Source organism: Plectropomus leopardus, chromosome 14 (genome assembly GCF_008729295.1).
Source record: "Plectropomus leopardus isolate mb chromosome 14, YSFRI_Pleo_2.0, whole genome shotgun sequence".
Taxonomy (NCBI): Eukaryota; Metazoa; Chordata; class Actinopteri; order Perciformes; family Serranidae; genus Plectropomus; species Plectropomus leopardus.
In genome coordinates this window covers 15,936,645-15,950,464 of record NC_056476.1, presented here as the reverse complement: position 1 = coordinate 15,950,464, position 13,820 = coordinate 15,936,645, and the positions used below count along the sequence as shown (strand labels likewise).

The 13,820-nt window shown below is 39.1% G+C and overlaps 1 protein-coding gene across 2 annotated transcripts in view; it reads left to right on the top strand.

Annotated features, from left to right (window-relative positions):
- The first annotated feature begins 11,655 nt into the window (after positions 1–11,655).
- Positions 11,656–13,820, top strand: part of asap2a (ArfGAP with SH3 domain, ankyrin repeat and PH domain 2a) — a 69,414-nt gene continuing 67,249 nt past the window's right edge. For both annotated transcript variants that reach the window (XM_042500531.1, XM_042500530.1), the window contains exon 1: positions 11,656–12,205. In XM_042500531.1, coding sequence (XP_042356465.1) covers positions 12,080–12,205 — 126 coding nt within the window. In that variant the 5' untranslated portion in view covers positions 11,656–12,079. The remainder of the gene's footprint in view (positions 12,206–13,820) is intronic.

The following is a 13,820-nucleotide window of genomic DNA, read 5'->3' as shown; positions in this document are numbered from 1 at the left end:
ATGTAATTTTTGCTTTATATTTCAGCATCATTTTTGAGCCGTCTCTTATTTTTTTGTCTTTTAATCAAGAATTAGTTCAGTTTTTGCCTGGGCGACAAGGCAAGGGAAGTTCTTTTATATGGCACATTTCAGCAACAAAGCTATTCAAACTGCTCTACATAAAACATTAAAAGAATCAAAACAAAAACGACATTTAAATACAATTATAAACTTAGAGAGCTAGAGAATAGAACATAAAAAGACTAAAATAATACTAAGACGGGTAAAAAAACAAGTAAAAACCTACTTCGCAGTGTCAGAAATGAATAAATATTTGATTTATAAAAGGCAGCAGTAAACAGAGAAGTCTTCAGCCTTGATTTAAAAGCCCTGAAAGTTCCAGTGAAGCATATTTGTGGTGCAAACTAAACACGACTTGTTTAATCATTCATAACTACACAAAGAGAATACGACATCAAGTCAGCCGTATGGAGACACAGCTCCATCGCATTCATTTCACTCCATTCAACTGCATTTTTGTTCCCTTTCTCAACGATACCCAATTAAGCCCACAATCACGAAGAGAGACACAGTTCGTTAAGTTGGCATCGTCATGGCAACCCCGTCTCCTTCCTCTCTCCACCGCCTCTCTCTCACAAACAGACTGATACTCCACCTAAAGAGCTTGGTGTTAGAGGACAGAAAAGAGACGGTGAGAAAGAGCAGGGTGAGACAAAGCCTCCGCTAATCTATTTAAGAGGCTGTAGCAGCATGTGAATGAGTGGATGAGTTACAAGAGGTTCCCACTCATTCATGAGGAAGGCCAGGCAGCTCACAAGTGTATACATGTCCGATGACTTTGCATTTGTCTTTCTTTTGCTTGCTTCTCTTGCAAAAGCACTCCCCATCATCGTGTGACTCACATTTGTTTACATGCTAAGTCTGTATTGTGGTGACAAAGTCCATAAGCTCCTTATATAGTCAACAGTTCATGTTTTGCACTCAGGCTCGCTCCTCCTGGGACTTTTTTCTTTGCAGATCAGACAGGAAATGTCTTTGTGTTTGGGGGTGAGGCAAGAGTCCCCCCCCCCTCCAGTGGACGAGGCTGCTTGAAATAGAACATCCACAGAGATGAACATGTTTTTTCACCACAACAATCCTCTAAAAGTCGTGTAATGACTCTTCCACTATCTTCCCCCCTCCTCTCTGTCTCCCCCTTCCCATCTTGCCTGCAGACACAGAAAGCTTACTTAGCAAGCAGACTGTTTTAATGGTTCTGCGATCCAGTTGGGATTTCTCCTGGAGCACATTATCATCATCACTCAAAATAGTTCAACCTGCGGGAGATGTTGCTTAAGACCGGGGCCATATTTTCCAATCAATAAACAGTGTTACTCAATCAATACACCCCTGCTCACTGACAAATCCCAGCTCTGGAATACTGGGAATATATATCAGTGTAAAGACTTCCTGGATGTTAGAGTTAAAACATCCTGTGAATGAGTGTAGCATAATATCCCAAACCAAAGAACTACACATATATTACTCTACATTCATAAGAAATGAGGCTCATCCCTTGACATTATTGCTGGCCAGTGTGTCTTCTTCATTTTACAACATAGAGAGGAAAAGAGAAATGCAATAGTACAGCAAATCATTACATGCTATGCCATGCAATAACTGCACACATGGCCATCCTTTTCCCACATAAACAGAATATTTGGAAAAAGTAGAGTCAAATCTGTAACCACCGTCTATTTTAGTGGCTCTCAGCTCATTGTTTCATTTTCTGCCCACAGTGAGCTGTAGGGTGGAGCGACCATTATCTTCCCTCACTTATAGTATGACCTTATGTGTCCTAATGCCTTGCTCCTCCTTCCTTTTTTTTCTCTTTCAGTTTATTGTCAGTTTGCACCTCTCTTAATTAAAATAAACTATGTTTGCCCCTTTTGAAGATAAATATCTTCTAAGAGCAAAAAGTTTTACCCAAACAGGGTGAGTGACGAGAAATGGATCTTAGGCTTGATATCCACTCAGTAAACACTTGCCCTTTATCTGTATTCTCAATTATTTCTGGGAGCAAATGCACAAAATACTCCATTTTTTTTAAAAAAAATCTGTTTTTCTCAGATCTGTATTCAGTGATAGTCACTCTATGGCCAATGCACCAAAGTTTGGTAGCACTGCACAAACCAGTGCAGCATGCAAAGTGGACTCACAATAGAGGCTGCAGAGGAGTGAAAGAATGGGAGAGACTGTAGCAGAATTTAAGGCGGCTTGTGAAGCTTCGCAGTTATTTTCATCTTTAAAAATAATGGTACTGTTTGCTATTTCTAACAACAAAATTAATGCTCTGAAAGGTGTATTTGAAGCCACAATGATCAGCCAGATTACATATCTAATAACAATGACTGTAAAGAATGGAAATCACTTAACCTGGCTCTGCCTCCCAGCACCTCTAAAGCTCATTAAATAACATGCTATATCATGCAATGCATATGAGGTACTTGAAGACAATCACTGTTTACAGTACGAAAATGCAAATACACAAATAATGTACTGCCAGTAGTTAGTATTGCAAAAGGGCTTGCTCTCTTTAAAAAGCAGTTATATACTGTGTTTAGTAGTTTGCTATTAAATTGTTGTCTGGATCAATAAAACCAAATAAGAAAAACATTAAGAAAATTAGGGATGAGCGAGTACACTGTCATCTGTATCTGCAGATGTATCTATTCAAATAACTATTTTATCTTTATCTGCATCTGTAAGATTATATTGATATGATTTGATCAGACATTTCTCTAACTGTTATTTATTAGAAAAGTATTTACAGAAATTCTCAGGATTAAGCTTCAGTTTTTTTTTATCAAAAAAAAAAAAAAGAGAGATTGGACAGAGCAACCCAGATGATGATTACTCCTCCCTGGGAGTACAGAGATTGACACATTTTACTCTGATGATACTTGAACTCTTAAAAAGTTCATCTGTAGATACTCGTTTCATCTAAGTACTCGGATCAACCCTAATGAAAATATTACCATGGAACGCAGTATAGTCTGTTTGTTTGTAGAGAAACTTTTTGTTTGTTTTTTGTTTAAACATATTTCTCAAAAGTATTTCTCCAGATATCAAATTCCAAATACCTTTAAATCTCATGTAAATTTGGCAAAAACAAGAGCTCCGGCGTTCATTATTGCGTCGTTCTAATAAGGTAAACCAATAAAGATTAATGACAGATAATCATCTCTTGTTCAAGGTGACTTTTTGCAATAAAATCAATACACTAATAAGGCTTGTCGTAGAGATTCATTCAGCTGTGCTGTAGCTGGCTAACCGGATTAACCTTATTAAGTGATCCATTATAAATATTTCTAAGATGGGCTTTTATATTGATCTGATGTAGAAAAGATAACGAGCTTCCATGTCTGTCTTATATTCATGACATACTCTGTGTTTTCCTTTACTACTTTACAGTAGCACTGATTAGTTTTTCCATAGGGTTAAATTCTGTCTTGTCAGGAAGATGGATGGCCATGATGGACGTGGGGGCTCCACTCTGTGTACAGTCCGTCTGACCCCTTCGCTGTGGGAGGAACAGACGCTGTCATTGAGTTACATGGACTGAGCTCACTGCCCCTCCATTAGCATTCCCAAGAGGATGCCAACAGACTGACTCCACACAACATGCTTGTTCCTCTTTATTATTTCCTGTGGCCCATCATACTGTAGTCGACTTGTCATCCTCTTTGAACTTACTGGACACTTGAAATGATACGAGAATCAGGATACAAGATTGTGCAGTTAATTACATAATTGAGACAAAACAGAGCTGAATCTGAACAGCCACGGGGCACACTTGAATCCTCTACTATCTCCCTCAATGATCCCATCACTGCGGATCTTTAACATAGTGAGTTCAAACAGCTGAGAGGCTTTCAACCCTCTGCTGTGGTGTCAGACGAGATGAGAGAAGCCACTGAACCTGCTCTGTGTTCAGTGAGGAGGTTAGGCTGAAATGAAGATGAGGAATGAATATTTAATTGTGTACATTAAAAAAGATGATTGTGTGATAAAGGAGATGTCTTGCATGGTCAGCATACCTCTAATACATGCACTGCCCTTGTGATGTTTTACACAAGGGAGGCCTGGAAGTCCGAGGCTTCAGCCCCAAATTTTTTATAAATAGCCCCAGATCTAAATATATAGAATACACATATTTTTCAAAAAATAAGAACAAGATAGTCACTGAACAAGATATCTCAGGAACGCCTTGAGGGAAATTCTTTAAGTCTGTCGCAAACTTACACTTGGACTCAACAATGAACTGAACTTAATTTTGGTGGTCATAGGTCAAAGGTCAAGGTCAGTGTGGCTTTGTCTATCTCATTCTTGTGAATGCGATATATAAATAAAACAGTAGAGAATTTCTTCAAATTCGGCACAAACATCCAGTTTGATTCAAGAATGAATTGATTTGAATTTGATGATCAAAGGTCAAGGTCACTGTGACCTCACAAAACATGTTTTTGTCCATAACTCAAGAATTTATGCGCTAATTATGACAAAATCTTACGCAAATATCTAATCGGATAAAAAGATGTAGTGATAATATTATATATCTAATAGGTCAGCTTCACTCTGACATCATAATGTTCAGCAGAAACACTTTTCTGGCCGTTATTCAAAATCATGGCTAAAAAAAAAAACAGAAGGGGAGATATTTGCTCAGACACTGAAGAGTTGTGAGGCATCCATGTTTTCACAGACATCGATGTAAACTATAAGCACAACTTTACTGTTACATGGAGGCAAATAACTGCATGGTGGTAATTCTAGTTTTCACATACACTTTTAGTTGTTTGTTTGGCAGAGTTGCATCTACAGCAGCAGCTCTTGTTCTTATTGAGTTTGAAAACACTTATTGTATGCTGCTTTGGACAAAAACATCTGCCAAATGAATGAATTTTTAATCGTATACGGTGTTTATCTGCTTACAGCAATATTTGCAAGTAGCTGCATACTCCCAGCACAGAGGCAGAGGGAATGAACTGCTGAGATTTCAGAAATCATAATCACGTTTGTGTGTGTGATTTTGTTCTGCGGCTTAACAATTAACATCCTGTGGTTTGTATTGTTTGGGGACCAGAGGAGATGATCAGCAATATACACAGAGCAAGAATTCCCAGCCCCTCACCTTTTTATTATGTAGGAGCCAGTGAGAGCTCAATTGAGGTGTCTTCATCCTCCAACAGTCTCATGGGACACTGAATAAAATGGGAAGCTAAACAATGAAATAACACTGGAGCTGTTTTGCTGCAGTATGCAAGACAAAGTGTACTTTCCTGCTATTTTTTAAGCATGCAAAGTGGAAGTGAAATGCTTGATTAAGCGTCTCCAGTTCTCGAGAAACCAAGAGGTGACGTTCCTGGTTGACACTGCCTGTCAGGGTATAATGAAGTACAGGGACACTCGACATGCTTGGGCTCACAGCGCCAAATCCTAAGAGGAATAATTACTGTAAAAGCCACTTGCTCCTAATGATGATCGTGAAGCAGCTGTGGATCCCCAGCTCTTTGCAATCATCACTCAGATGGGTGAGTGTGATCGGGGCCAGCTAAAAATGTCATGCAATTACTTCACCGACCATTATTTCTCCGGTGTCCTTCAGGGTGGCAAGGTTAAATGGAAATCACAAGCCAGAAAATTCCTCTGGTTGGAGTGCACAGATTTGGATGTTAATGGGCCCAATGCTTTGATGACTGTAGTGCTCAGACTGAGGCTAGGATTATAAAAGCTGTGTGTCTGATCTAATAATCAAATTACCTTATTTGTGTGATATTCAGTACATAAAAATGAGCATAATCAATCACAGACTGTAGTGTAAAGGTCAAATATTACAGTCAGCCACATAGGACAGGAGAATTTTAATCTCCACTAGCTAATTAAATTTCCATTGTTGATTGAACATTGAGTAATTGCATCCAAGGTTGACCTTTGACCCTACTGATGTTTTCACCTGGTTTAAATGAATGTGTCTGTGACTGATGTAAAATTTATCATTATTGCTGAATTGCTACAGTTTATCACCACTTTGAGAAAACTCCATCTTCTCTTTTTTTGGATACCACAAGGTGAATTTGAACAGGCTTTTTTGTGTAAAAATAACATAATGTAGTTTGAAAGGCTGCTGTCTTTGAAGCAATGCCACTGGGAAGAAGTGCTTTTGTCAGTGTAGGACGTTACTGCGAACAGGACGGGAGAGACAGAGAGAGACATCAGTGCACTACTTGCAGCTCTACAGTGAAGTAAGGATACCTTTACAAGTACTGTGACATTTCTTATTCTACAATTCAGTTTTATCCAATCTTCCTACCACTGTTGTCTTTTTATAACTGTATTAAAGTGATGAGTAAATACACCTTTAAATTTTATTGCATAGGACTGAGGTTATTCTCTTTTTTTTGTCTGTTTTAGTTTTATTTAGAAATTGAATCTGCTCTGTGCAGCGCCAGCAGCTGATTCGGCGCTGCAGCCACACCATGTAACTAGTGATGCTTATTTTTCAACTGCACCATAGTTTTGATGGTATTTCATTCCTCCTCAAATCGCTTACTGCACCTACTCCATATTTAACTACATTTACACAGGTTGTAGTCCATACTGATGGATTTATTTATCTACAGGGTGACCTTCTCCACATTTACTTACATTTATACAGGTAGTAGACAATTCTGATGGATATTTGTACCTGACAGAATGAACTACTCCCCCTTTAACTACATTTATTCAGGAGGTAGACCATTCTCATGGATATTTGTGCCTCACAGAATGACCTTCTCCACCTGTCAGAATGACCAGCTCCACATTTAACAACATTTTTACAGGAAGTAGTCCATTGTGATCGACATTTGTGGCTGACAGAATGACCCCATGGCTGTTTTCTCGTACCAGTTTGTACCAGTGTAGACCCAGTATGAGTCAAACTTGCAAAAGCATCAGTCGAAAAGAACTATTCTTCCACAACACTGCTTCTGTTAAATAGTGGCTGGCATACTGATATCTTTAAACAACATGCAGAGATGTAGATTGCAACATTTGGTGATAGTAAAATTATGTTTACAGCTGCAGCTTATTTGGTACCACTGTTCAGATGATAGCTCGGCCCACTCTTTATTCCAGTCACATAAACACACTTTACACTATCCCGCAGCAACAAAAAAAATCCATGTGTAGGTAGACATAATTCTGTGTCATATGCTGCTTTATTTTTTAGTGTCAGTGTATTCCCTTTAAAGCCATTCCTGTACTGAGCATCCATTCAAATAAACTTTGTCTGAACTCGTTATTGAGCTTCCTCTCTGACAATTTGTGAAAAAAACTAAGCTTGTTACAGTTCACTGCCTTCCCCTCAGCGCTCCTCTCCCTCCCCTTGTTCTTTTACCCTTCCCCTCCCCTCCTCTCTTCATCCCTCTTCCATTAGGAGTCCCATAGTGTGCAGCCACCGTTTAGGTTCACCAGGCACTGCTTGTTCGTTTCACGCCGATGTGCAGCCACCTCATTTGTGTAACAAGCTCTCCTGTAATGCAATAGTTAGTAAGTAATGTGCTCAATGATCTATGAGATGCTGAGATGAGAATGTTTTAGTAGTGAACCTTCAGGATATGCCATCTCACTGGTGTGTTGGAAAGTTTGGACTGCAGAGTGGTTAGCATTAGTTGCTAATTATTCTAAACAAAGAAGTCATTCATTCCACTTATTTGAAACAGAAGACGCTGAATTGTAAGGTTATTTCACCTGTTACACAATCATGATGTCATGGCAGTGTAATTAGGAAAAAGTGACTCCCACTCAAACCCTCAGTCCCTTTTATTTCTACAACATGCTGTCTGTTCAACTGCCAAAACAGTATATTGGCTGTTTGGGTGCAGACACACCCTGTGCTCTGTTCTGGTGAAATTCACAATACAAATTACAAGCATTTTATCCTAGAGGGTCTCTGTGTACTGTACAGTATGACATGTGCTTTGGCTGTTGTCCTGGCTGCAGCTGCTCGGTTGCATTTGGTTTCACATATTCATTGCAAAGTCAGCTTTGGCTTTATAGGAAAGTGAAAATAGATCATTGTGCACCAAAGCAGTGAATAATATAGACTGTTTCAGTTTCGTGTCTCACTAAAACTTATCAGCCGTGACCACAGCACATTCAACAATTACCACTGTGACTTAACTCTACGTTGGTTGCATGCAAATAAGTCTATATAGAGGATGCTGTTGAATGAGGTTCTGTTTAACAAGGCAGATGACAGCTTCTGCTGTTGCATCTTTTTTTGGCATGTGCAGCATATACAGCGTGGCCGTAAAATGTAAAAATCAGCTACATGAACAAAACTTCTTTTTTCTTCTCTTTTTAGATGCTGATTTGAATATTATGAGGCTTTTTCTGTAACCCTACCAAATAATCTAAAGTGAAATGCTGGCAGCCTTGGAAGCAACACTGTCTGTACTAGGGGTAAGTGACTTTGACAGTTCAGGACTTTAGGTGCAAACTCATGCACGGGTTGATTAAGAGGCAATGGGCCCCTGGGCACAGATATGCAAAGGGCATCACCATTTCTCCTAGGTCAGAGCAAGACACACAGACTTTGTGGTGGTTTTCCATCTCTTTGTGGTTGTTGTGCATCTTTTTATGGTTGTGTGACTGTTTGAGGTGGTAAGTCACTTTGTATTCCCTTGTAGTTGCATTGTGTTGCTTTGTAATCATTTTTGTCCTTTTGTGTCTCTTTGCAGTATAATTTTGTGTGTCTTTGTCAAAATAACTGTGTTTCCTTTTTGTTTTTTGTGTAACTTTGCAGTCATTTCCTGGATCTGCATTTTTATAATGCCTCGTGGATATGCCAGCTTTTGCTTATTCAGATCCCGTTAAATATTTAACAACGTTCTATTCGTGATATGTTGCCAACTTTTACCTGTCGGATGACCCTATATTCACCTTCCAGTGCTGTCCTTCTGCAACAGAAAGGGGAAAATACAAGTGATGCAGCACAAACAGTTTATTTATTTTAGGCTGGTTTGGTCTCGATTTGAGGGATAAAACCTGCATTTAGAGAGGCAGATGTTTCTGGAAATATAAAGCCATGTCAGTGGTGAAGATGACGGCTGGTGCTGACCTCACTGACTGAGCCCCTCTGTCTCTGGATAGCAGATGTTCGCCGGGGAGTGTATGAGGCCTGAGAAGCCAGTCAGGGTCAGCCTGGGTCTCGGGCTCTTCATTTAGCAGCTTGCCAGGAGACGCTGCAGAGCTGAAAGAATGTGTGAACACTGCCCAGTTTGTGATTTAAAGGCTGCCCAGGGTTTTGCCTCAGCCGCTGTGATACTATTTATACCGGTAGCTGTCCTGCCGGGGCTGAATGAGCTGGGAGGCATCAGCAGATTTTTCATCCCAAAGCCTAGGAAAAACGCCTGCGCCCTGGGAGCAGAGGCTGCAGTTTTTTCAAGCTCCTGTTGACAAAAATTCAAGCATGAGAGAGTCTTCACAAGTTTCAGGCGGTGCCTAATGATAGAATGTTTTCTTTCTCCTCTGAAGTTTCCCAGCAGGACTTTCTGAGATACTAAAGTCTTTTTTAAAATTATTATTCTTGGCTGTTGCCTACAAAAACAACTAAACATATTCTCACATAATGCTAATTAGGGGTCTAATTAGCCTTTTTTATGATACACTGTCAGGGCTCATTACATGTATAATTGCCGATCCTGTTTAAGCTTACCACAAAAGTCTGGATCATTTTCCTTTCTTTATCAGAGGTGGAAAAAATTGAACTCGAATCAGTTTAGATAATACATCTATTGATAATATCAAAAAAATAACCAGATGCTGTCACTATTTACCGAATTGTGCAGCAGTATATGCATCATGATGGGGACCAAACACTATTTGTGCCTTTCACGCTTGGCATCACAGAAAGAAAACATACAAGTACCCAAATTTGCACAGAAACACACACTTCCACTTCGATACTGCATCATTTTCATATAGTATTGCGTCTTCGATCTCCACCTTAAAAGAGACTACTAGTGATGCTGTGATCAAGATGCTGCTTTCGAGTGCCGTTGGAAATAATTTGATCACAAACAGTCTGTACGTCAATGGAGTGTCTATAAATGGAAAATTGATTACTGGAAAACTGTATCACATCTGAGTTCGTGGATTGTTGGTGGATTGGGGAATTTTTCTGTTTTGTTTACATATGTATATATACACCTATACAGTTAAAATTGTTCATTTAACATATGCAATTTTTGGAGAATAAATTAATTCAATCATTAGAGTGCCCTAGGGATGAATTAAGCAAATGAGTTAGCTTTTCAGCTCTTGCTCTTCTAGCTCCCCCTTCTCAAAGTCAATAGGTGTTTGATTAGATGCCTGAAACACGGTCTGTGGTTAACACAAGCTGGAAAGACTTTCATGTTTCGTTTGACATCATGAAATACATCAGTAAATACCCCACTTGTTAATTTTGAAGCTTTATGTATTGTTTAAAAAAGCGGTTGTTAACCTCAAAAATACTAAAAGTGGTAATCATCTGTGAAGATCATCTTGCTGAACAAAACATGTGTGACAACGTTTGTTTGCCACAGAATTTATATTCTGAAATGATTGAACATCAGCTGGAAAAATCCAATCAGTCTTTTTTTTTTTTTTTTTTTTTTTTACAAAGGAACCAGGGTCATCCTGACTATTTTATTGGCCTACAGAAAAATGTAATCCTTGGGGCAGTCTATTGACTTTTTCCCAACTCTATTTCAGAAAGTTAGTCTGTGTTAATTGATTTCAGATGGAGTCTATAGTCTGTCTCTGGCTGTAATGACAATAAAGAATCCTTGATCCTCCTTGATCCTTGATTGTCAAGACTTTTCGGACTGTCAAATAATTTGTTCTGCTAAGGTATATATATATATATATATATATATATATATATATATATATATATATATGTACACACACAACACACACACACACACACACTGACACACACACACCATCATATAGATATATATATATAGATAGAGGCTACATGCTGAAGTGCTGACAAAAAAATGCTAGAATTCAATGATGTACAAAATATCCCACATTAGTAGCAATGTTTGTAAGTGTTATTGTGTTTTGGTATACTTTCCAGTATTTAGTAGCAGGGTTAATTATGTATTCTAAGTTTAAATAACATTTCACATAGCAGCTTTAATCCTCTTTTCATGTGGTGGTCAAATGATTATGTGTATGTTGATGAAACTTTTTTTTACAGTCTCTTTTTATTGTTGAAAAACACAACAGTAAAAAAGCATTTACAGTCAAATTGTTTAGAAACCTTTTTTTGCTGTCCCAGCATGAACACATATACAAAACACAAACATATAAACAATCTAAACAAACCACACACAAAACTTTGATCGCTATTGAAGCAATTGAAAGCTTAAATGCCACACATCTTTAAGAGGATTTGTAGTTTACGAGGAGCATATGAAGGCACCATGACTCCACGCCTTCCGTGATTCCTGATTGGCTCCCAATTACCAGCTGTTGCTCCTGATTGGCTGTCGCGGGTCCATTGAATCCCCTCCTCTACCTTTGTCAATTTCTTGCGCTCCCGTTGAAACGCCTGGTTGTTGTTTCCCTGGACTACGAGGAAGAAGTTGTCCACCTCGCGCTGCCCGGAGCTGCCGGAGAAAACCGAGCGGGAGAGGATAACGGACTCTACCGAGGAAGCTTCACTTTTTCCCCCGTGAACAAGAGGAGAATCTGTGAAACTGGATGGAAAGAAAGCAGTGGGCGGAAATCCAGGAGGGAGATAAGCTGCCCACCATCATCACCTTGTAGCAGCGCGCGGTGCGACTCCTCGAGCCAGCGTGCAACACCGCTGCACTGGATTGTGTTTGGGAGCAAACAGGGGAATGACATAAATACACCCAGAGATGGTTCACTATCCGCGAGCACCTTCAGAGACACTTTAAACTTTTCTGCCTTAGAACTCTAACTGAAAGGGGATTACAGAAAGTGCTTCTTCCTCTTCTTCTTCTTCTTCTTCTTATCAGCAAAGGGATTAATTATGCCGGACCAAATCACAGTTTCAGAGTTTGTGGCAGAGACGAATGAAGATTATAAATCGCCGACTGCCTCCAACTTCACCACCAGGATGTCCCACTGCAGGAACACAGTGACTGCCCTGGAGGAGGTGAGTGACTTTGCCTGGACTGACATTATAGTCTCCGTAAACACCGATAAAGTAGTCTCCATAAACACAAATCTGAGCCAAAAAGACCTGCATTACCCCTTAGTTTATTCTTCCATGATATATACTGTGTTTGGTCATTTTATGATTTTTAAAGATTTATGTCAGCTCATAGTAATAGGTCACCTCTATACATTTTGAAAAATAAATGGTCCTCCATTGCACCTTCCCATCCCTCATGCCCCATATTCTTATTCTAACCAGCCCAGCCATAGATCAATAACAAGCAATCAATATACAATTCAATTGCATCCTTTAGCCTGTGTATTTGGACTGCATACTATAGATCAGTGTTACTAAACTGGCGGCCCGCGGGCCAAATCCGGTGCAGCCACCCCCCCCCCCCCAATGTATATTCTAATTTAAAAGATAAAAATAAAGGGGTTTATGGGGGGGGGGGGGGTGTTGCAAAAAGGGGGAAGCAGTTCAAATATTTTTGTAAGCACTGGGGAGGGGGTATGTTTTTTGATTTGGCTCAGGCGAGGCACTTTCAACTTTAAATGGTCATATTTTGTATTTATTGTAAACACCCTCAGAACCCTAAACCCTGCAATGGGTTTGAAAGACATGTTTTCTGTAAAATTCCCCCAAAATCACAAAGTCAAACTCCAGCCACCCCCCTACTCTGCAATTAGTGTGCAATTATACAGTAGTTTTCATTTTGTCTTCTTAATGATTTAAGTAGCCAGCAAGAGCAAGTGTAGTCAAGAGCCTCAATCTGGATTAGAATAACTCTCAAAAAAAGAGCCTTTTAATGGGGAAAAAGGCAGAAACTATAGGAAGAGCAACAGAGGAGGGTTCCCTCTTCCAGGACACACACACATGCAATACATGTCCAAGCACAGCGTAGACTGGGATTAAAGTCATCATAAACACTAATCTGATCTAACAAGAATTCTACATTTTCTTTGGGTGATATTTAATTAATGTCTGATCATTTTTAATTTTAAAGATTTATGTCAGCCTTGAGTTGTAGGTCGCCTCTATAAAATCAGAATTAGAAATTGCTCTCAATTGCACCTCTATCCATCCTTCATGCCCCATATTCCTATTATCCCCATATACCATCCCAGCTTAACCCATCATTAAGGTTTTTATTATAGTTTTGGATCCATAGTGTGCAATTGTACAGTAGTTTTCAGCAAGGGGTTGCATTTGTCTGTCCGTCCCAGAGGCCCCACCATACGATATCATCACCGTCATGATACTATCACGATAATTGTGTGTTTAAACATGTTGCGATATGCTGAGTTGCAATAAAATACGTAGGAATATATTGAAATTGATGACCTTTTTTAAACTACAAAATATGTTCCCAAAGGAATCCATTGTCAACTTTTTTTTATCGATGTGATGCTTATTTGTCTGTGCATCTCACTATAATCATTTTTTTATTGCTGCAAAATACATCTAGAGGACTGAAAAAGCTTGATTTTATTATTCTAGTAGGCTACCAAAAGTTTAAGTTATGCCCTATTTTTAATATTAATAGTATATGAAATAAAAAAAAACAATACTTGGGGTCTGTGTGTTAAAACAATATTGTCATACAAAAATA